We start from the raw sequence: 22,495 nt of genomic DNA, 5'->3' as shown, positions 1-22,495 counted from the left end.
GAGGAGTTGTTCTTGGAGAAGCCAATTTTCATCCGTTTTAGTAACTTGTGAAAAAATCTGTTTAGTACTAAATCCAGTATGGCTTTTGAATAGCCGGAGATTCTGGAACACAGACACACTTTGGCAAAGTACAGTTATTCAAAGTGCCTTATGAAATAAATTAAATAAATAAAACAAACTGTCTTCTCTCCCTCCTCTGCTCTTAAGGAGAAATTGAATACTCCCAGATAGAAATACATCTTCCAGCTAACTGTGCTTTTTCCATTGAAAAATAAAATAAAACCACACAGTGGGCTATTGCATCTGTTTGTTGGCAAGTACTGCATAATTTCTCTGTGCCTTGGGCAAAGGAAAGGTGACATTTGTCAAATGAGCTAGACAATTACTAGTTTATCTCTTTGCCTGTTTTTGACGCTGCAGCTACTCTTTGTCTTTTTCTTCATATGTAGGTGTAAAATTGTGTGGTTCATTTGTTAGATTAGCAACCTAGTAGCAACAGCAATTTTTTTCATGATCTAGCAGTTGTGTATTTTTTAAAATGATATATTGATTTTCCATATCAAAATAGTTTTATAAATTACAACTAAAATCTAGGGTAGTTATTCAGCTTCATTTTTCTTGAAATGCTGAAATATCAGCAAATAGATCTTTAAAAGTTTTTTGATAATCCACGTGTTCTAGCTTCAGGATAAGGGATTAATTCTCCAGCTTTCCATTCAAGTTAAGACAGGTGGACTTTTTATCTACTGTAGAGCCCCATGGGAGTAATTGCAGTTATATATAGGCTCATGGTTCTGCCTCAGCAGCTCTGACTGCAGAATTTGTCATTGTTGCGTAAATGTTAGTGGAAGCCTAAACTTGTGCAGGGAAAGCCATGGTATAAAGGGAAACGTGAATTTGAAATGTAGGAAAAAACCAATTTTCTAGCCTTACTGTTGTTTCTGAGATTTTTGCTATCCCTGTCTTGGAGTGGGTCTTCTGGAAGAAATATAGTGGAAATGTTAACGATTTTAAACAAAGTACACCCTCTCTCTCACCTCAAAAGATTATTGTCACATCATTTTGTATCTTAAAGTTAGTTTGCAGTTTCCCGTTACATGGGGTCTCTGCAGAAGGAGCAGTTATTTTAATGGAAAATGACAAATTTTTCTTACGATTAAAATATCAAGCATATCCATTGACTGTTAAATCTAATTTGCTGTGACTGAAATGTTCTCCAGTGAGATAAGATAATCTCCTGTTATAGGTCAGAGGGCTCCAACTGATTTATGAGGGAAAATCTCGGTAGAAAATATAGAGCTGTGTTTTGTGCTCTTATTTTTCAGCTCTTCTATCATCACCTAGTTAGTCATTCTTTATAAGATTTCCATTTAGCAATCCATAAAGTGACTTCAAAGAAGGCTAAAAGTTTATAAGCTGTTGGATAAGCAAGGCTGGAGCTATCACATGAATAATGGAACATGCTTACGGAACTAATTGAATTCATATTAGATGAAGATAAGTACTGATAAATAATGAGATAGGAAAATGAAACTCTATCAAATGAACACATCCCTTTTGTAATCTTGTTTTATTTTCTACCTGTGTACTGTGTGCTATTTTAGTGTTCAAATTATATTAAATTGACCTTTGCGTTACAAGGGGTGTTGGGCTTAGCTGGCAGCCTTTTACATTTTGTCATAGTAAACGATTGTTTCAGCAACTGTTTCTGTAGGAAAGGTTATTAGTGTGATGGTGCTGATGGAACAGGAATGCCCTTGACCTAGTAGACTACCTATTGGAATTTAGACACATGTGGTTTTGATTATTCATTGGGGATAGTTCTGTTTAGCTGTCAGATACTGAGCTGTGGGCAGGATACTTTCTTGTGCTAGGCTTCCACTCATTGAAGTAACAACGCCCACCATTTTTGTGCTCTATTCAGGGCACAGAACCAACCTTTAAAATTAATGATTAGAAAACTGTTTCTTATGCCTTTTTTTTTTTCCTAGTGTTCCAGTCACTCAAGGACTTTTTCTGGGACTTGAGATTTTTCTTTCTTGTGAGAATATCCAGAATGAATTGGTGTGTGAAACTTCACATTGCGTTTGTCAGAATGATTTTTCTAACCTTCTCCCTAAGCATAAAGGATGGTTATACATATCGTAAAACCTACAGGAGCAGGTTTTTGTTTTATTTTAACCTAGTATGAGTAAATACACTTACACATTAGGAAAAGAAGGTTCACTAAAATTCCTGCTCTGTGTGACCTGGCAGCTGATCTCGCATAATGTTGGTAGTCTCCTCTTTACACAGACAGATGAACGGAGAGCTGCATGTTCAGCCCTCTGGACCCCATGTGCGTGTTCTGGAAGCACTTCTTGGTGTATTTACCTGGTCTTTCCAAGTAGACGTGAGGGTGCTCCATTTGTGATCCAGTGTGACGGCGTGCCAGTTCGCAGGCACAGAGTCTGGGCTAACAAACTCTGAGAAACAGGTTGCATCAGCTTGGGCTTAGTCCTGGCAGTGCCACGTGGTTTCCCCTCACCGCAGAAGACATCCTGAGAATTGATTGACCATTGGCATCTTCTAGTGGTAGTGTTAATTGTTAATTATATTTTTTGATTGGGTGAGGAGTAATATTTATCTTTTTCTATCCATTTATACTTAGGAAATCACTGCCTTTTCTAGCTATAACTGAAGAAGTATAGCTTTTTTACAGGGTTTAAATGAAGGGGTTATATATATATATATATACTTAAATCCAGGTCTTAGAAAATTAAGTGTAATTTAGTCACTCACAAATACTGTAAATATGGCTGTACATGGTTTCAGGAGTACCGATTAAAAATGCATTTAAAAATGTGACATTACGGAATTGCCTTTTGTCCAATTATTGGGAAAATGAAATTAATAACTGTGGGGTTCTGGGGACACACACACACACAGACACACAAACACGTTTGAGGGGTAAGTTTTAAGAAAGACAAGCACTGCAGTGCCAAGTAGACTTACCAGGAAGCATAGAGGGTTTTTCTTCTGTGGTACGATAGCGATAACATTAGACCCGCACTAGTGATGTTTGTCACTCAGTTGGCAACAGCTGCTTGTGATAAGGATCTTGAGAATCACCTGTACAGGATCAGGGTACTGCACATCAAGGTTGGGAGATGGGCGGAAGAGTGGGAGATGCACAGGAGGGGGCACAGCCCACCTGCTGTGCCCAGATCAAAGGGTGGAGAGGTCAGGGGGCACATCCAGCTTAACCAGATTTGTCTGCTGAATAGCTATTTCAGATTGTAAATCTAAGGGTGATTTCATTAAGTCCTTCTGGCTGCTGTTGGGGCATGAAATAATAAAATTTTATATCCGTTGCCTTTCCTGCTTCTGGCAGCCAGATTGACACATTGTTGTCTGCAGTGTTGTGGTGTTTTTCTTAAGAAAATAAATGGAAACTATTAACTAAGTAGAGACAAGTCATTAAGTAAATGGATTTTAGACTTGTTGTGAATCATACTTACATAATTTCAGATATAACACACAAACTAGCTACTAAGAATATTAGTTTTTATTAAGAGTTTTACCTGTCCAAAAGAATTGGTGGACGGTATGTTTTCTTTGTTATAACAGAATTTTATAATATGTTGATCACATTTGTATCTGGTTATGAAACCTCATGATCAACTTGTTTTTTTGGTTTTTTTAATACCAATTTAGCCATGAAGTTAGGCAAACCTGTTTTTTGGGGGGGGAGGAGGGTGGTGTTGTTGGGTTTTTTTGTTATGTCGGGTTTTTCTTTAAATGAACTATTAAATAAAATTGTTCATCTGAAAGAAGTTTAACTTGGGATATTTTTTTTATGGTAGGAAATGCAAAAACTGCCAACCGGACAGCAATAATAAAATTACATTTAGTATGAAGTGGTGTTAGTGTATTGAATATTGCTACTAGCTTGTGATCCGAATGAGACAGGAGCACGTCTTAATACTTCTATTAGAAAATAGTTTCTCAGTGTTTTTGTGAACTTCCACATAAAAAATTTAAATTAACTTCAAGTGTTTGGGTGCTTGTGAGCAGGACAGACGCACTAACTGCTGCTTATTTACTGACCTGGTGTTTAAGGCCCCCTGGAGTTTGTTTGAAAAGTTAAGAGATTTTCACAGTAAAGGTGCCATTTCTAAAATTTAAAGTGCTCTTTTCACCAGGAGATAAGTTCTCTCTGATTAAGTCAGTAATTCTTACTAAGCCATGTTTATAGAGGCCATAAACAATGGGTTCAGCGTGCTTGTTAAACCAGCTTTCCATACCTCTCCACTCTTTTAAAAAGAGACATTTAAAATAAAAGGCAGGTGTAGATGTTAGTTCGATTTGATGGTTTTTAGGTGATTAATTATAGCTACAAGTAATTTGGTAAGGATGGTTAAGAAAGGTTTGAAGTAGTGGTACGTGATGCGCATTTTCACTGAATCACCTCTCTTGACTCAGCAAATCCCTAGTCTGTAGTAAAATTAGATAAGGAAACTGTAATGTTCACATTTCCTCTTGCTGTTTGCTTCTCCATTTATTTATATATATATATTTTTAGCAAAATATGAACATCCTGAATGTAGTCCATTCTGTTTAACAGGTATCACTTTATTTGTAAAATTTCGGTTAGATATTCAGGTAGTTGTGGAATGCAACTGTATACGGCTTAGTGGCTGTCTCTTAGTATTTTAAGACAATTAAAACAACACGCAAACTACCTCTGAAAATGGTCTACATGTAGGTGTGATTCATAGAGTCCGCTGGGATTTGATGGGAGAAATGTAGTTGGACGCTGGAAATTTTTACTGAAATTCCAACAAGAGAGTAAATACTTTTATTTCCAGGTCAGTTGGGCTAATAGGTGCTACGTTTAGTGAAAGAACCATGTGATTATTTGACAAAAGCCCTTATAACTGTCTAATAATACCTTTATCAAATACTATAGTAAAAGATGATAAACACAGATAAGGATTAAGATGAACTGGTCAGTCTGTGTTTCTCTAGGATGAGCCACAATTGGACCTTTGAAAAATTATATTTTTTTCAAATACATTGCAAGACAGATGCTATAAATCAAGGTAGTCTCAAGTGTTTTATTAAATTTGAGAGTTTGTCTCCAGGGAAATCCACTGTCTTAAATACTGAGAAGTTTTAAAGTAAGGTTGTGCTCTTCGTGGTGTAAAGGTATAGCACAGCAGAGTTTAATATTAGCCTTCCTTTCAGATACAGTTATTTCTGGGCCATGTGTGGAGATGATTATGTTGATCAGCATTTACGGTCCTTGCTCCATGAGCATGGTGCTGTACCCCCTGGCAGATACCCACTTGTCACAAGCTTATTCTTTGCTGTAGAACCCCCCAACACTTTGCTGAAGGGAAGGTGCAGATTCATCACCAGTGTTAAAAAACAGCCATTGACAAGCTCAAGCACATGTTTGTTGCTTCTTCGGCAAGAATCAAGAGAAGTTTTTAATTCCTTCTGTCTTGTGCTAGCAGTCGATTTTGACAAGCTTCTGGCTTTGGTTAAGTACGTTGCAAGACCTTTTTGTTGGAGCTTTTTAGACTCCTCTGAGTATAAGTGAGATTTTTAATTTTATGAAACAGGAAGGAGCAAATCAGTTTGTCTGGTGCTTCCGGACTCCTAGAAGGAGCAAGACTCCTGGATTGCTTTAGAGTTTATCAGATGTAGCCAACAGAGTGACCTTTGGTTCCTGAAATGTAGAGGAAAGTACCTGGTTTGTCATGCAGTACTTGAGCTTTTTATATGGAAAGCATTAAATGTAGTATTCTTCCATTTAAGCTAAAGAAATTTCTCATGGAAGACCTAAACATAAAAGTCTACAAAGTGCTTTTTATAGTTGTTGGCTTTTTTTTTACGCGCCCCCCCCCCCCCCCCCCCCCCCCCCCCCCCCCAAGTACACAGCAGTTTTCTTTATAGACGGAGGGCTGAGCCTTGAAAACTGAAGGTAATTATTTAGATGCCTAAGGCTCAACTTTGCCATTGTTTTAGAGCTTTAGTTCCTTTCTTTTAAAGGAAACAATTCCCCCCACCCCACAAAACCTTAATTAAAAATTGAGTATGTTTTTGTTCATTTCCCTCCTCAGTGACTTGCATTTGGTCCTATGTATAGGTATGTAGATACTTAAACATTTGTTTACAGTGTCACTGGGAAGTTTCTGTAATTGCCATATTCTATAGTTCTGCTCTTTCTGATTTTGATTTTTTCAAAGCTTCATTTGAAGAGGGCTTAAATATTTATAATTAGTCAGTCAAAATAACAATAAAAAAAGGTTTAAACTCTCCTGTTAGTGGAAAAAGTGTTAAAATAAATATTTAAATGCTGCTCTGTTTCATATCAGTGATTAATTTACTGTTGTTTAAGCAGGGAAGTAAAGTCTGACAATGTTTAAATTTGATTAGATCACCAACATCTTCAGACACTTAAAGTCAAAGGTACTAAGGATGGTTCTTTTGAGAAATAGGCTATGCTTTTCTTGTGTATGTCCATGCACTGTTACAGATGATGTAAACACTCAAACTAGATTAAAGACACTTCTTTCTCTCAGTTCACGGGAACAGGATAAAAAGTTTAGAGTCGCTGAACATTAAGAGACTGGGATACGGTGGAGCTGTTTTTCTCTTAGCTTTTTTTTCCCTCCTTTTTCTTTTTAATTATTTCTTTACTAACCTCTGGTAGTGCCCATTCTACTCAAATACAGTTGTAAATTTTTCTCTGTTGGGGTTCCAAAATTCACCCTGGAATTTGGAAACCGGTTCCCATCCCTGATTTAGTGCAGCTCTTAACTCCTAGAAAAGCTACTGTTTATTATTGTTTAAATTAATTTCTAAATATAAAAATATATACTTGAAATCTGACTGTGCTAGAAACTGCTAAATGTGCAAGCAGGATACCAGATCAAGAGAAATATTAGTAGAGGTGCTTGAAATCAATCTTCGCTTGAATAATCATAACTCTGATTTAAAAAATTTCAGTATGCACAATGTTAAGAACGTCTCTCTGCAAATTGAAGGTTAATTTTTCAGCATTGTAAAATGTGAATAAATAAATAGTGAACAGAAAAACACGAATGTTGGTTGTTCTTAAAATGCTTGAAGTTTTGTAATGCCATATTATGCCATCACTTGTCTCCTTTATGCGTAAAATTTGACTCTTTGTTCTTAGATTTTTTTCCTTTCCCTTTTCTTGAATTTGCTTATATTTAGAAAGTAAGAAACATGGCCCTGGAAGATGTAGTGATTCTTAATGTAGATACCAACACACTGGAAACCCCTTTTGATGACCTTCAGAACCTTCCTAATGATGTGGTACGTATTAAATGACTTATGCAACTATTCCATTAGTTAAAAGCGTAAATCCTTTTGACCTGTTTGGTTTGTAACTGAGGTGTCTGGTTGTGTTCCTCTCATTAATATAAGTAAACTGCTTTACCTCAATTCTTTCCTGTTTTGAAGTGTTAAGTAATGTCTCTGAACATTTGCAGACATATTTTCAAGCCTCCTAATGAAAATTAGCTAATGCCCACATAAGCTAGAAATGCTGCAGCAATCCAGTTTTGGTTTTGGAAAGGTATCATCAAGTTTCAGGTCATCTAAAGAGTTAGTCTTTTACAGGTGAAAAAACAGAAATTAAAAACATGCAGGTTATGGTACGTCTGAACAAGAAACAAAAATAAAACTTATTTCTTCATGGTATAGCAGTAGTAGTATTTTAAATCATCTTTATTCATTCTATTAGGAAAAAAATAATCCTGCTTTTGTAGATAACTTTGGTTTCCAAATGAAATGGTATGTTTTTTTTCCTGTGACTTCTTCCAGGTGAGCTTTAATGAACTTTGTGTGTTTTATATCCTGAATTACAATATCAAATGGACTACTTCCTATTCACATCTAGGACTGCTCAGTGTCTATATTTCAGAATTTATTTTCTTTCTAATTCAAACTTTTATTGGTAATTTATTTTTTTAATAACTTGATAGACATGTTGTATAAATATTTGATCTTTCCCTTAAATGGGAAAGAATTACATCCAGCTTGCAACTTGCTGCTGTAATCATCTTCACTAAAGAAGCTGAGAGGGAAGAGCAGTAAAGTGAGTAAGAGTGTAAGAAGCTATTTTTAAGTCTGAGGGTGACTGTTTAGGAGGAAATGGCAGGGGAAAATCTGGATTTCTTTTACTAGTTCAAAATATTGTGCTGACAGTTAGATCTATACCTTTTTATGTGTAGTTGAGAAATAAAATTGATATGCAGTGAACTCAATATGAGCAGGTCTGTTTGAGGAAAAACTCAAGTAATGGTGAATACCCAGTGCCTCCTACTGTGACATCCCGTCATTTCTCTGTGATCTGTGGTGTGATCCATTCTGCAAAAACAGTGGGCTCTGGATGAAAGGTCCATCTTGATTGTGAACATTTTGGCTTTAGTCAAGCATTTAGTCTATAAAAGTTACTTCCATGAATTTTTCTGGCTTTATATAGTTTTTCATTTTGATTTCACTCCCGGCATCCAAATCTGCCAGCTGGTCATCGCTCGTGCCATTATCCGCAACCCAGGGAATGACAGACTTGTAAATTTCATGGAATTATGTAAGAAATGTCTGGATACAGTGAGCGCGGGGCCTCAAACATGTATATGATTTGTCAACAATCAAGTATTATATTAGATTTTATGAGACTTCATTAAAGGAGCTGTTGTAGGCACACTGTAGAACATCAGAAGAGACTTCACCAATAAACACAGAACTTCAAGCTTTGGAATGTAATAAATTTTAAGAGACTTCCTTCCTTTCATTATTTACTTTTACTTCACTTTTATAACAGTAGAGAGTTGTGTTTTATTAGTTCAAATTTCTTGATTCAGTTTTCCACAGGTCTATTTAAAAGCTACATTTTATCTTGGAGGATGTTTGGAGCAGAGCAGAGGAAGTGCTGCCAGCAAATTCAATTAACTGGCATGGCTCACAAATAGCGTACATGGTGTATTTTTTATTTTTTTTTTTCACAACTGCCATATAAATACAGCTGGGATTAATATTTGTCGCAACAAAGCCTTAACTTGAATCATGTTGCGTTGTGTAATTAGTGTTTGGGATCAGTGTTTATGTCTTATTTAGCTTTGTTTCATTATTTTAGTTACCTAGATAATGAAGTATTCTCCTCTAGGTCTTTTCCTTGCCTTCAGACTGCTTAATATTTGGCTTTGACCACTAGAGAGCAGCTGCTCTTCTTTGCAAGAATTGAATTTCTGTCAGTTCTTTCATGCATCATGTGTTTGGAACTGTAAGTGGATCAAGTTGTTCATCTCAGCAGGGAGACCCTAAAGCCAATCCATTATACTTTTTTTTTCTTTTTCTTTTTTTTTAATTTTGCTTTCCTGGGAGGATGGGGAGATTCTGGGACTGCGTTTCCCCCTGGTCTCAGTCTAAACAGATGCATTTATGATCTGAGAAACTAAAAATGTCTTCAACAGTTTCATGATCATAAATGGCTGTTATGTCAAACTATTCTGCCGGTTTTGCTACTTAAAACAGTGAGCAATTCATGCACTGCTGAATAGACACAAAATTTACTTTGCTAAATTAAATCTATCTATATGAGGAAAAAAACACCTTCTGTGTGATGCATTTACCATCAGGTAGTTAATCCCATGGTAAGTTTTTAAAGCTGTTTTCCCCCTCTCCTTGAACAGCTTTTTTAATCAAGTAAATGAAGTCCTGTGATTATTTTAGAGCTTCAGGTAGTGAGTTGTGCTTGAGCTTTGTGACAGTAATGTTGCCACCTAAACTGTTGATTCTTGTGAATCTAGAATGAACGGTTCTTTACTCTTCTTTTGGGTCCTTGGACCCAAACTCACACATACACTGAAACTTCTTTCCAGTTAAGATTTGTGTCACAGGAGCTGGATAGTATTGAGACAGTTCCAGCAGGATCAGATTAAGTAATTTCTTTGCCCCTGTTTACCTCAGCAGTACCTGCTAGCAGTCAGGCTGCCTGAACTGATCAGGTCAGGTCCCTGAAAATCAAGGTATATACTACTGCCTTATTGATGAACTATTTGAAATGTGAAAAATTGTCCCTCCTTCACCTTCTGCTTCTGATATGTTGCTGAAAATCTGGCAGCATGAGAGTGCCCTGGGAAGTAACTTTCCTTTTAAAATAGTCAATATTAAAAAAAGAGATTTATTAAGGACTGTGATTACAATAAGTGCATCTGCTGCTGACAAGTCTCCTACACCACCGTCTGTGTTGCAAGGAATAGCAAAGAGGGGGTAGTAATTTTTTTTATGCAACCCTTATGGATTTTTCATGTATTTCCAAATAAGTGTCATCTTCTAGTCTTAGTTGTAGTCAGAGCTTCATAGTACAAGGAATAAAGCATAAGCTCGCTCTGTCAACTTGTAGTTTTTATTAAATGAAGCCCTGATGCAATGCAGTGTACTGCGCCAAAGAGATCTTACATATCTGATGGCTGTGAGAATATTGTAAATTTGCACTAGCCTATGAATATCTTAGGCTGTCAGTAATTTAGTTGTGTGTGCTACTGTTGTCCATTCATTAACAAGTTATCACAAGTAGGAAGCCTATGTTACAGTTTTCCACTTCGTGCGAAATTAACTGCTTTTAGGACAGCAAGAAGTACTACACTACAACTCTATAGCAGAGCCATTTTCTTAAAGGTGAATCCATTTTTATTTCTTACACTGTGTTTGCAATAGAATGTTTCTTGCTTTATTCATGTTGACAACTGAAAAGCCTTGGACCTAATTAAAAGAATTTCCACTAGCACCTTTACTGAACCATTTCATTATGCTGCATTGCACAGATTGCATTTTGAAACATGGTGATAGTTTAAGTTGGACCTTTAAACCTGAACTGCCAGAAGTATAAAAATCTTAAAAAACATTCTCAGGGTAGTCTGCATGTATATGTGTCAGTTTGGCTAGAAATAATCTTCATATTGAGTGGTCACAGTCTTTTTTTCTTTCTTTCTTTCTTTTTTTAAAGTATTACTGCCTCTTTAGGCAGGAAACAATCATAATTCTGCTTGTATAATCTATTTTGTGTTATGTACTAATTTATTCCAGAGTAAACATGGATTATTCTTTCTTACTTGTTAGTCTCTTTAAATACGTCACTGTTAACATTTTCGTTTAAAAAGCTATGGCATGCATATTGCAGTAATCCTGATTGGAAGAGTAAAAGTGTACATATTACACATGCTACACTGTTTGATTTAGTCTAAGAAGAGAGCAAATGATATAAAAGCTTAAAGAATTAGCAAAATACCTATCAATATTCTGCTTCTATACCAAATGGGGAAGCTGAAACACAGAAAGGCTGTGACTAGCTTTCTGAACTTTAGTTTGTTGTAAAAGGAAGCATAGAGCCTTTTCCTGCTATATAGATGGCAAATTTTTTATCTTCACATGAATATTTAAAGAAAACAACTTAGAAAAATGTTTGAGATGGGTTTGGAAGCTACTCAGAGCTATGGACATTTTATTGCACTTTTAAGAACAGTCTTTAAATGGTTTACATAAGTTAATATAGGAAATAAATGCATATTTCATCCCTACAAGTCCAGACCCTTTCAAACACAGAGAAGTGTGCTGTTTGGGTTTGAAAACCTCATGAAGCTTTTGCGTTTTGAGAATAACAGAGCTCCTTGAGAGACATTGTCTCAGTGAATAGGAGTGAGCTTATTTTATGGGCGTGATAGACTAAATGTGTTATAATGTATTATGTTAATATGTGCTTATGGACTCATTAATGCATGGATCATTGGCATAAGCCACAGCATTCAGATTTATAAGCAATGCTGGAGACGCTCTTGCTTATTTCTGTTATACTAAATAACTGTAATGAAATTCTTTCTACAATGGAGTCTGCAGAAAAATTTAAAGGAAACGTCTCTGCAACTGTTTTGGTAAATACAAGTGCAAATATAACATCTAGTATTAAAAGAAGAAAAAGTAGTGCACAGCATGGATTATAAATTTAACACCTATATAGCAGTTGAGGAGTCACTTTCATGGCCTCCCCAGATCCGAGGCTACTGAAGGAGGAAGTGAGGGACATGCTTATAGGAGGGATAGTACTCAAGAACAGTTGTTCAGTAAAATCAGCCTGCCATTTGCTACTAAGACAGTCTGGTGGTAAAACCCCAAGGCAGAAAAAAGCTCAACTCATCTGGTAGGATTTTGGAGCTATGAATGAGGCCAGGATAAGCTTTTGTTATGAGCTGAAGGATGGGGGGAATGCATGAAAAGTAATTGGAACACTTGAACCATCACCTTATATTTATGAGGTACTATTCATACTCTCAGAAACAAAGTTATGTTCACTACAACAGAATCTGCTTACTCTGTAAGTAATATTCCTGCAACGTTTCTGGCATAGTGTGAAGTATATAGAGCTACCCCAGTGGAGGTTTTTCAGAATGGCATTTGAATAAGGGAGACTTGTTAGTTAGTGGTGGAATTATTTCTGTTAAATTCATAATATGGATATTTATGGAGTCATTCATCTTCTTCTGCAAATCAAGATGACTAGGGATTTCCTGGCTTTCTGCTTTCCTTCTGCAATAGTGGCTCCGTCCTGTCTTCTGCGTAAGGTATCTCGTCAAACCCGCCTTTTGCACGTGACAGGAACGCATCCTTGAAGAGCGTGAGCTGGATTTCCAGAATCGGTGCCCAGATGGTTGTTCTGTATCGTGTTCTGTGAGATTAGTCTCCAGAAACTTGCCTTGTCCTGGTTCTGTCTGCAACACCAAAAAATTGCTACTGACATAACTATTTGTTAATGATTTAACGTAACCTATAACTGTTGCGGCACAGGCACAGCAAGCTTGGTATTAATCCTTGAAATGTTTTATCATCTCCTTTCCCAGCTTGCATTTGGAAAAGAAAAATGCTGTCACTAACAATAATACATAGATACACAACCTTGCTTCAGTAGTTACGGAGCTCCAAGCACTAGAAAAGAGACATCAGACTAAGTCACAACCTTCTTGTATGTGTGAGGAATTCTGAAGCGCAGGGAACAGTGATGGGTAGTCCTCTAAAACTTTAGCCCTTGGTGTGCACAGAAAACAAAGAATATTCCGGTAACCTGGATCACGGTAGTTTTAACTGCCCGCATAGAAGTGCATGTAGTTGATATTTGCCAAGTTGTGATAGGGAGGTGTCCCTGTGTAAATGCTGATGAGACCATGAGGGCTGCGTGCCTGGAGCGCAGCTCTGTGAGTCCTGAGGTAATTAAACACCTCCAGAGTGGAAGGGAGAGGAGCTGTCCTGGACACAGGTGGTTTAGATCTCTTGAGAAGGAAGGAAAAAAAACCAAAACCCAACACTTCAGTAGGCAGAATGCCATGGTTAATTTGAGACTTCTTAAAAAAACGGCAGGTTTTCTGGATCGTTCGGGGTGTCAGTGGCGAGGTGCTGGGCGGGGGTTGGCCGCTGCCGTGAGGAGAGGCCCCGCTGGCAGGGCTGGGCCGTGGGCTGCGCGGGGAGCCAGTGTGGGAAGGGGCGAAGCACCGCGTGGCAGCGCCGAGAAGTGTGAGGAGGCAGGGCCAGTGGCGGGGGGCTGCTGCACCCGGTGAGGGGACAGGGACGGCGGTGGGGGGCTGCTGTGTCCAGGTGAGGAGACAGGGGCAGAGGTGGCAGCAGGGGGCTCTCGTAAGGAGGCGGGGAGGGGCCCTGGTGAGGGGGCAGGGGCAGCAGAGGGGGCTGTGGTGAGGAGGCACCGGGTGGGGGGCCCTGGTGAGGAGGCAGGGGCAGTGGAGGGGGCCTGCTGCGCCCTGGCCGCGAACCTCGTTGCTGCTGCCCCATGCCAGAGGTCCGGCAGGCCATGAGCAGGGAGAGGGGAAGCTTGTTTAGTTTCTGCCTGAGTTTCTCACCATCCAATTCTATTTTAATTGGCAATAACTTAAAATTAATTTTCCTAAGCAGAGCCTGTTTTGCTGGTGATGCTAATTGGGAAGTGATCTCCCCGTGTTTAACTCGGCCCACGAGCTTTTTCTTCGTGTTTTCTCCCTGAGTCCTGCTGAGGAGGGGGAGTGAGGGAGCGGCTGGGTGGGTGTCTGGGAGCCAGCCAAGGGAACCTGCCATATGCATAAATAAAACTCTCATTTTGTTATTTTCCACTAACTCTCTTAAACACAAGGGAATATAGCCTTAAAAGAAAAAAGAATAAAACAAAACCCAACAACTTGTATTTGTGGCAAACAGATTTTTCAGACCTACAGAATTTGTTCTTAGCCTTGGTGGTGATGGGTGGCCTGGTTAGGCAGAACGGTTTCTCTCTTAGTCTGGTGTTTGATTAGTTGAAATTCTTTCATAGATTCTAATCAAGAATGGCACAGAACTTCATGGACTACCTTTAAAAGAGTGCTCGTCAGCATGCTAACAGTGGGTTTCAATTAGGAGGGAAGGTTGAAACAAAAGTTTTATTTTCCTATTGGTTTCTGAAAAGAATCCAACCGCATCTTAGAGAAGTAAACCAGCTTGACAAGTAATGCTTTTAGAACTGAAAAATTCAACTCTGAATTCACAATGCTGCTTTGTGTCATAACTGCTGCTGTGGTTAGCACGTTTTTTCATTTCACTGTGCCCCAGTGTGTTAAGCTTTGTTTGTGACAGGAGAGTGATCTAGGCTTGTGTGATTTCAGGTTTCTGCACTGAAGAACAGATTGAAGAAGGTCTCTACAACCACTGGAGATGGTGTTGCAAGAGCATTTCTAAAAGCACAAGCATCTTTCTTTGGGAGCTACAGAAACGCCCTGAAAATTGAACCTGTAAGTAGGAATTTAGTAGGCATAAGATGTAAAACTGCAGTAGTGGTGGGGAAAAAAGCGAACAAGAACTCAAAGTGTAGTGTAACCTACTCTTACTAAGGTCAGCATTGCAGCTCTTTGACTGACTAGTACTGAAAACAGTGTTCCAGTCTCCAAAAAAAGAAAGCAGTGCAACAAGCATGATCAGTCACACAGGGAGAAAACTTCTTATGGAAAGGTGTGAGTGTTGCTTGTTTTGAAGACAGTTAAGTTAGAAGAGAGATGATTAAAAAGTATACATTAATGATTGTAGGAGGACAGTGCAGAGCTGACCATTTTTTCTCACTACAAAACGTGGGTATTCATCGTATTAGTTTTAAAGGTAGTAAAAGATACACTTTTTACACAATATATGCTCGACTGAAAAATGTAAATTTATGGAATCATGGCATTTAAGAACATAATTAGTAAAGAAATTGCGCTTTTACAGAAATATGAAGACTGTCTGGAGTTGTAACTATTGACGATAAATGTTCTGTTAGGGAAATTCAATCTCTTGCTTCTGGTTCAGAGCTAATCTCTTATTTAGCAACGATTAAGTGCCATCTGAGTGGGGGAAGGATTTTTCTGTACTTGATCTTGGGTTTATTGCTTCTAGTGAGGCATCTGTTCCTGGCTTACTGCAAGTCGCTTCACCGACGTCAATACAAATCAGTCCAGCCAAATCTATGTATTTCCACGTGTTTTGTGACACTCTGGTTTTGCTACCTTGTACTTAGGGGGTTCCTTTTAACTGTCTATCATCAAAATGTACATACTTTAGAGACAAGTTAAACAGGGTGAGTAACGTTCATGAGAGATGTCCCATAAATACGGGGGATGAAAACTACTAACTGCAGAGTGATCTACAAAATATTCCCAAAATATTCTATGTTCGCTGTTTCTGAAGCAGGGGAAACTAACACATGTGCAGGTCAAAATGCAGTGGTAAATCTCAGTGTACTGTTCATGGGCTCATTTGAACTACTGTTGTTTAGACCTACAGCTGCTTAACAAGAAGATCTCTGTAGAGGAAAAAACATACTTTGGTCTCTCGTCCGCCTTCTCTTACCTGCAAGCATTTGGAGGCAGAAATGAAAATTGGTGGTAGCAATGGAGAGCTTGAATACCACTGGGAGGTGCTAAGATGAGTTTGGAGTGTAAGTGGGGAGGCTAAGTGAGCAGAGTGAGAATGAAGGCTTGCTGGTTGAGAAAGGGTGTTGTATTTGGAATTGTTCTGCTCAGTGAAGATTAATGGAGAGATCTGGCATGCAGACGAGTAATAAATCTAATTTTAATCATGATATTAAAGAAGAAGACCAGAAGCTGGAGTGCAGGTGTAGTGTTACTTGAGGTTGAGGATGTTTCAGTAAATAAAGTTTCTTCACTACTAGTTTGTCTTGTTATTTTTAGAGCCAGAAGGAAAAAAGAGCTCAGTATGAATTTTAAACAGTCCAGTTATCACCATCAACTAAGCATCATTCCTACAATTCGTATTCAGGGTTCAGAAATGACTTTTGAAGTCACCATGAGTCCTTCCACATCTTGCTGGGGAAATCCATGTGTTGCGTGTGTGGAAAAAATAAATTGTATAGACTGGTTCATGTATGTCTGGGTATAACTATTGGGCTTTTAAGGCATGTAAGGTGAAATAATGGGAGGTATTTAAAATGTTGTCCGTATAAATAACAAAAATGAAACCAGCAGGACACCCTGGCTGTAAGCCTCCTTTATCCGTGTTGGGGAGACACTGGCTTCCCTTCATCCATGCAGGCTTCCTTGTTCTCTGATGCTCCTCCCAGTAGTTGCCAGGCAACTCTGGGAATATTGGTGTATGCTTTGCCTGGATGTGTGTGTAAGATTAACTAGTTAAGGGATTTATGAAGAAAAATAAAAAATTTAAATTGCTTTTCTGGAAATACCATCTGGTATTTTGAAGGCTGAATGTTAAAGATGAACATTCAAAATCAGTTGACAATGGCACACCCATAGAAAATGCAACTTCGATGGACAGCTAACCTAAGGAAGTAGAAGAAATTGTTTGTTTGCTTATCATTCCGTCGAAGAAAACTTCTAAATGTAGTTGCACAAATATGTCATAAAAACCAGTTTTAATCATCAGGACATGGAAGTTTTCAGGACTTTCTTTTCCAAATCCTTCTATAAATTAAAAATTTGATTTCTGATTATACATTTCAATGTTAAGATTTAGATGAAGAAAATTTGCAAGTGTGTCATGTGCTGAACGTGTCAGTCAAATGACCTGCATTCTGTTTCCAGTTTTGCTATAGACATCCTGTGAGGTATTGGGCACATCATACAACTACTTTATACTTCATTTCTGTTTTAGAACATGCCAACAGTAAATGCAGTTAAATCCTGTTACTGTTTGGAACATTGCACTTAAAAAATTAGTTCAAAATCCTTTGAAAACCTGGTCTCAAGAAGATGCAGCGAAACTCCCAATAGTGCATTATGAGTAAAACAATTAGGACATGTACTTGCTAAGTTCACAAAAGAAAATGGGATTGTAATTTAATAACAAAGTATTGTAACTGGCAATTAGTAAGGCAACTTGCAATTTAAAGCCCTGTGTTTCTCTGTTGTGCTGTACTTCAAATGCTGCACTTGAAATAGGTTTCTGTACTCTCACATAATTCCATCTTTTTGCACAGCAATTAAATTCATTATTGTTTCCCGTCAGCTGATTTAGCTCAGTGTGCTGAGTTTGTAGATTATATACTAACAGGTGGTCAAAGTGATCATGATACACATCTTCTCATATAAATATGGCATGACGGGAGTTTCTCATTGAATGGTAGAAGAACATTAAAGTGTATGCAGCAACTCTTTGATTACTTTCCATTGATGTATCAGAATCCACAAAGACCACAGTGGCTGTCATAACTTGCTTTAAAAATTTTATGTCCATTTGGAGAAAATTATTCTGAAACTGCTACTGGTGTAACAGTTGCAGATAAAGTAATTTTGATGTGTCTGAGACAAATAGAAAAGCAAATTGAAGAAATAGCTTCTAGGAAAAGAATGTATTTTCAAATACCTCCATTGTGGTTTTTTTCTTTTACCACCTTCACATATTGTAAATATTGGGCATAAGCAATACCAAACATGATGTGCTGCTTTGCATTCCATGTCCCATAAGTCAAGAAATCTGTTTATTTTAAACCACTGATAATTAAGAAATAAATTCAAAGAAGCAGCAGCTTTACCTGCTTTCTTAATTTTTGTCTCGTAAGACAATTTAATTACACAGACCATCTCATCTGGTATGAATTGACTTTTCGGGATAAATGATAGGAAGCTATGTTTTATTATTCTTTGTACGCCCAGAATATGTCACAGGGCAGACTTTAAATTCACATTATACTTAAGCATAGTAAGAGATTTTATTCTGTTCAGAAGCTTTTACTCTAAAAGATACAAGGTTATGTGATGTATATATTAACCAGTACACCAGCAATGAATGGGTTACTGTTGCTGTAAACTTTGAGACCTTCAGTAACTAGAACTATGAAAAAACATATCCAGATAATACAGTTTTCAAGTCTAATCTTAAGATTTATGTAACAAATTAACTGATCCAGCTATGTTTCCTACTGTGTATATGTGTTTTCTGTAGTTCCATTGAGCCACATTTAAAGTATGGAAGAATATCTGTTACATGGGATGTACTTTGAGTCTCCACAAACCTCTGTTGCTATTAATTACAGTACAACACATTAGAAGCAGTGTGTTTACTTGGCTGTATTGAGGCAGATTGTTACCTTTACGAACATTACTTACATTTCTAACAGTGACACCAATATGAGCACTTTGTTCACTGGAATGACTTTTTAAAATTCCTGATGATTTTATTTTTCTTTTACAGAGGGAATGTTTTTATCTTCTAAATATTTAATTCGCAAAAGTAGGTCATCTTCAACAGAAATAGCTGTATAATTACTGTGTGTGTGTGAAGGTGGTTCATAGTATTTAATAGTTGTGTGTATTGGTAAGTGAGAGAGGAAATGAGACTCGAATTTTCTGCATTGAAGATGTTGGCTGTGTACTTTCTTCTGCTGACACCTAGTGGTTAAGAAACATTTAATTGATTTGCTTTCACAATCTTTGTTAAGAAACAAACATCCCAACACCTGTGAATGAACTTAAGCTTATGGTGTAGGTTGACCGAAAGCAGTAGGGTGTAGGGTAGGATGCAGTATGATGTATTGGGTTTGGGTTGTGATGCTAGCACAGCTAGCCTGAGCCTCAGGGGTGCTTTTTCACCTAGCCTGGGTATGATAGTTTAACAGTGGGCTCCAAGTTTGAGGTACCATCTTCTCAAATGACCAGTTTTCTGCCTGATCTCTGGATACGTGGTTGCTCCAGTGAGCTTTGCAAAGGGAGTTGTGTATGCTTAATACATTTTCGAGCTTGCCAGATTTGAAAAGCTTATTTACTTGTACTTAGCTTTAAAATCTGTTTATTCTAAACAGGTACTTCTATTTCCTTGTCTTGGTTCCTTTTGTCTGTGTTTCATTGCTATAAATACACTGAAAGATAAAAATTTCTGTGCTTATTTTTCTTTTGCAGTGCTGCTACTTTCTGTATGGATTATTACTAACATTCATAACCCAAATATCAGTCTTTCAAGTGTTCTTGCTGGTAGTTTTCTCTCAAACTTTGCTGTTTTGCATTGCTAAGTCTTACATGCAAGCACTGTAAAATTTGGCATCTTTCACGACGCAGTATACATGGTATACTGAGGTGAGTGGTATATGTAATGCAATGTGAGCTAAAGTAGCCTGTTTTATTTCTGACACACCACTGGAGACACATGTCTATGCATGAGAGACTGGTGTTTGTTTGGTTTTGAATTGAGGCATCCTGGATTGTTTTTAAAAGGGCATTTTAGTTGTTACAAATTTATTAATCTAGTTATTAGGGTGATGAACTCTGCGTTCCTTGTAAAATTGTTTCTTGTGTGTATTGTCATATTACCTAAATCCACACCTTTCCCTTGTTTATAATATCCATGTCAACCTGGTTTTGGTGGATTGTGAATATACTTGATATTCTAATTTCCATGTTTTATACTGGATTTACACAGTCACAACACCTGTAATTATTTCCAGTATGTGCAGGTCTGTGGCAACAATGTCTCTGATTTGTGCCAATGTCTCTGACGAGATGAAACAATTAATACAGTTGCATTACTTGCGGCAAGAAATATATTCCTTAATTTGGCTCATCTTCTTGACGTCTGCCCAGCAAAACTTAGCATTGCTGTGCTCTCCTTGAGAGGCCCTTCTCTCCGTGAATGAATTGCAATGAAGTAATAACAGTAATGTGATCCCTGTCCAGTGCGAAGGGGGTATTGCTGGTTACTTGTTAAGTGTCAAATTTTGCACTGTTTCTAAACAAAATAAGTCTCAAAATAGCGTGGGGGGAAGAGGGCAAAGGTAGCTGTGATGGTATTAAAAGTGTTGCTAAACTGTTTGTGAGGACAACTTGAAATCAATGTTAAAATGAAGAAATACAGGAAAATATGACTTTTATTTTTAGCATCTTATTATTGATTAATAATTTATTGAGGTATTTTAATTTTTTTAATTGACTATTTTTTTTCCATCCCAGAAAGGCAAGGCCAGTAACTTTCACTGTTTGCAGATTCCTTAAAAATAGTGGTGTTCTGTTTTGCGATGTTTCTCACAAGAATGGAATGGTCTACCCCCATCTCAAGCTGAGGAAATACATTGTTGTAGTTTCAAACATCCACTGCTTTTCAATTACATTTAAAACATATGGAATGGTAGTTGGGAGCTTACTGAATGCTTAAGATGCTATTAAGGAAGCATAATGATTTTAAGTAACTACTGGTACTGCAGTGGTTCTGATAGTGGATGGTACTTTTATTAAACTGTTGGATTATGGTACCACTATCATATTGTAAAAATCTTCACATAACTTCAGATTGAACTAGGACCATAAAGAGTTATTGGTACTAACTTAAATTCGTTTGGAATTACTGCTAATAAGTGGATCTCTTCAATGAAGTCTCAATTAATTTCTTTTAAGGCTTCATAGTTATTCAGTCTTATTCAGGTTTATTCACCTGAGCAAACATTAGTTGTATAACTAGATAAATTCTGGTTAACTTTAATAGTTCTGAATTGATTTGGTTTAAGTTTAACCTAAATATTCTTTAGATGTATCCACTTAAGAGTAAATAGAATATCTCAGGGGCAGAGTCAATGCACTTTCCTGTTTCCACACTTTTTATGCACTTTCATTAGTGAAGTTACTTGCTAATCTGTGGACAACAATGTGTTTAAGACATTACAAAATGTTGTCTAATCTTAATATGAAACTACTTATTGAAACTCATATATGTATTATATATTCCAGTTTTCAAACTGCTTTAGCTGAACTACACTGGATGTATGTATATATGGCTTTATGTATACATTGCTGCTTTAGTTCTTGTTCTGTCAAAGTCTGATAATTTATTTTTGGATTTTAAATAGAGAAGGCAATGTACTACTGATTTTCAGAATTGTAACTTGGATGCAAATTTTCTCTTGATATGATGCAATTTAAGCAATGATCAGAAAAGTCATTATGAATAGGAGAAAATAAAAAGTTAACTTTGCTTTTTCAACATAACATTCAATTCAACTTAAGGAAATAATGAGATAAGCCTTTTCAGTTTGTGGTTTTGTCATAGTTCTGGAGCCATATAGGGATATCTGGGGGAAGTGTATGACTTTACACTTTCATAAGGGGTATACAATTAAGAAAAGGTGCCTCCTTTATTGTATTTCCAACTTTTTTTTTTTCCTTGAAAAAAAATGAAAAGCTTTCCTGCCTTCACACAAAAGTGTGAAGACATTTCTGGAGAATTGTTTTATCCTGTTGTTTTCTTTTGGCAGTTTCTATTATCAGCTCTCATAAAGATAGCACTGGTTTGATTATCCATGTTGCAGCTGTGTGTATGCTGCTGTGCATCCATACCTCCTGGAAATGCTGGTGTTGAGCACTGCGCTCCCTTCGGGGTTAGCTGGCCATAGAGTCCTTCGGTGTCTGCAGGAGACGTAGCCTACCTGATCCCACTTAAATCAAGTGCCAACTGCAGTACTCAGTCTGTAAGGAGAAAGCACGAGGATGCTCTCCAGTTCTTTTTGCCGACATTGTATTGATGTAAAGATCTTGCAAAACAACGTACTTAAGATGTGTTGCTGCTTTTTATATATTGTTAGTAGGTATTGGTTTTAATTCCATCCCTTTTTTGAATTTCTTCCTCAGAATCTGGGCCACTGTATTGTCAATATCATGGCATGCTGCTGAAATGCTGCACAACTGAACTCTAGAAACTTTAATGTTTCTGAGTAAATTTATTCTGACTTTTAACCTTGGGACATGGTATCACTTTCAAATGAGACTTAAAAGTTCCTCAAAATTTCTTAGATGAGATGCAACTTAGCAGTTAAAAGGCATTTTTAAAAGTCATGCACCTGCATTCTGGACAGGAGGCAGCTTGACAAGCATCCATTAAACATTAATGTTGTAATTTCCTGGATTTGTTGTAACCTCTTACTAGAGAATCTGCCTTAACAGCTGTTAAAATTCCTGGTATCGATACAGTGGTGCAGCCACTG

At 37.4% G+C, this 22,495-nt stretch overlaps 1 protein-coding gene across 5 annotated transcripts in view; it reads left to right on the top strand.

Moving 5' to 3' along the window:
- DENND1A (DENN domain containing 1A) overlaps positions 1–22,495 on the top strand; it is a 217,001-nt gene that overhangs the window by 119,418 nt on the left and 75,088 nt on the right. For all 5 annotated transcript variants that reach the window (XM_055793717.1, XM_055793720.1, XM_055793716.1 and 2 more), the window contains 2 exons: positions 7,231–7,332; positions 14,694–14,819. In XM_055793717.1, the coding sequence (XP_055649692.1) occupies positions 7,231–7,332; positions 14,694–14,819 (228 nt within the window). The remainder of the gene's footprint in view (positions 1–7,230; positions 7,333–14,693; positions 14,820–22,495) is intronic.

The sequence above is a fragment of the Falco peregrinus genome, chromosome 1 (assembly GCF_023634155.1).
Source record: "Falco peregrinus isolate bFalPer1 chromosome 1, bFalPer1.pri, whole genome shotgun sequence".
NCBI classification, from domain to species: Eukaryota; Metazoa; Chordata; class Aves; order Falconiformes; family Falconidae; genus Falco; species Falco peregrinus.
This window is presented reverse-complemented; position numbering and strand designations above follow the sequence as displayed.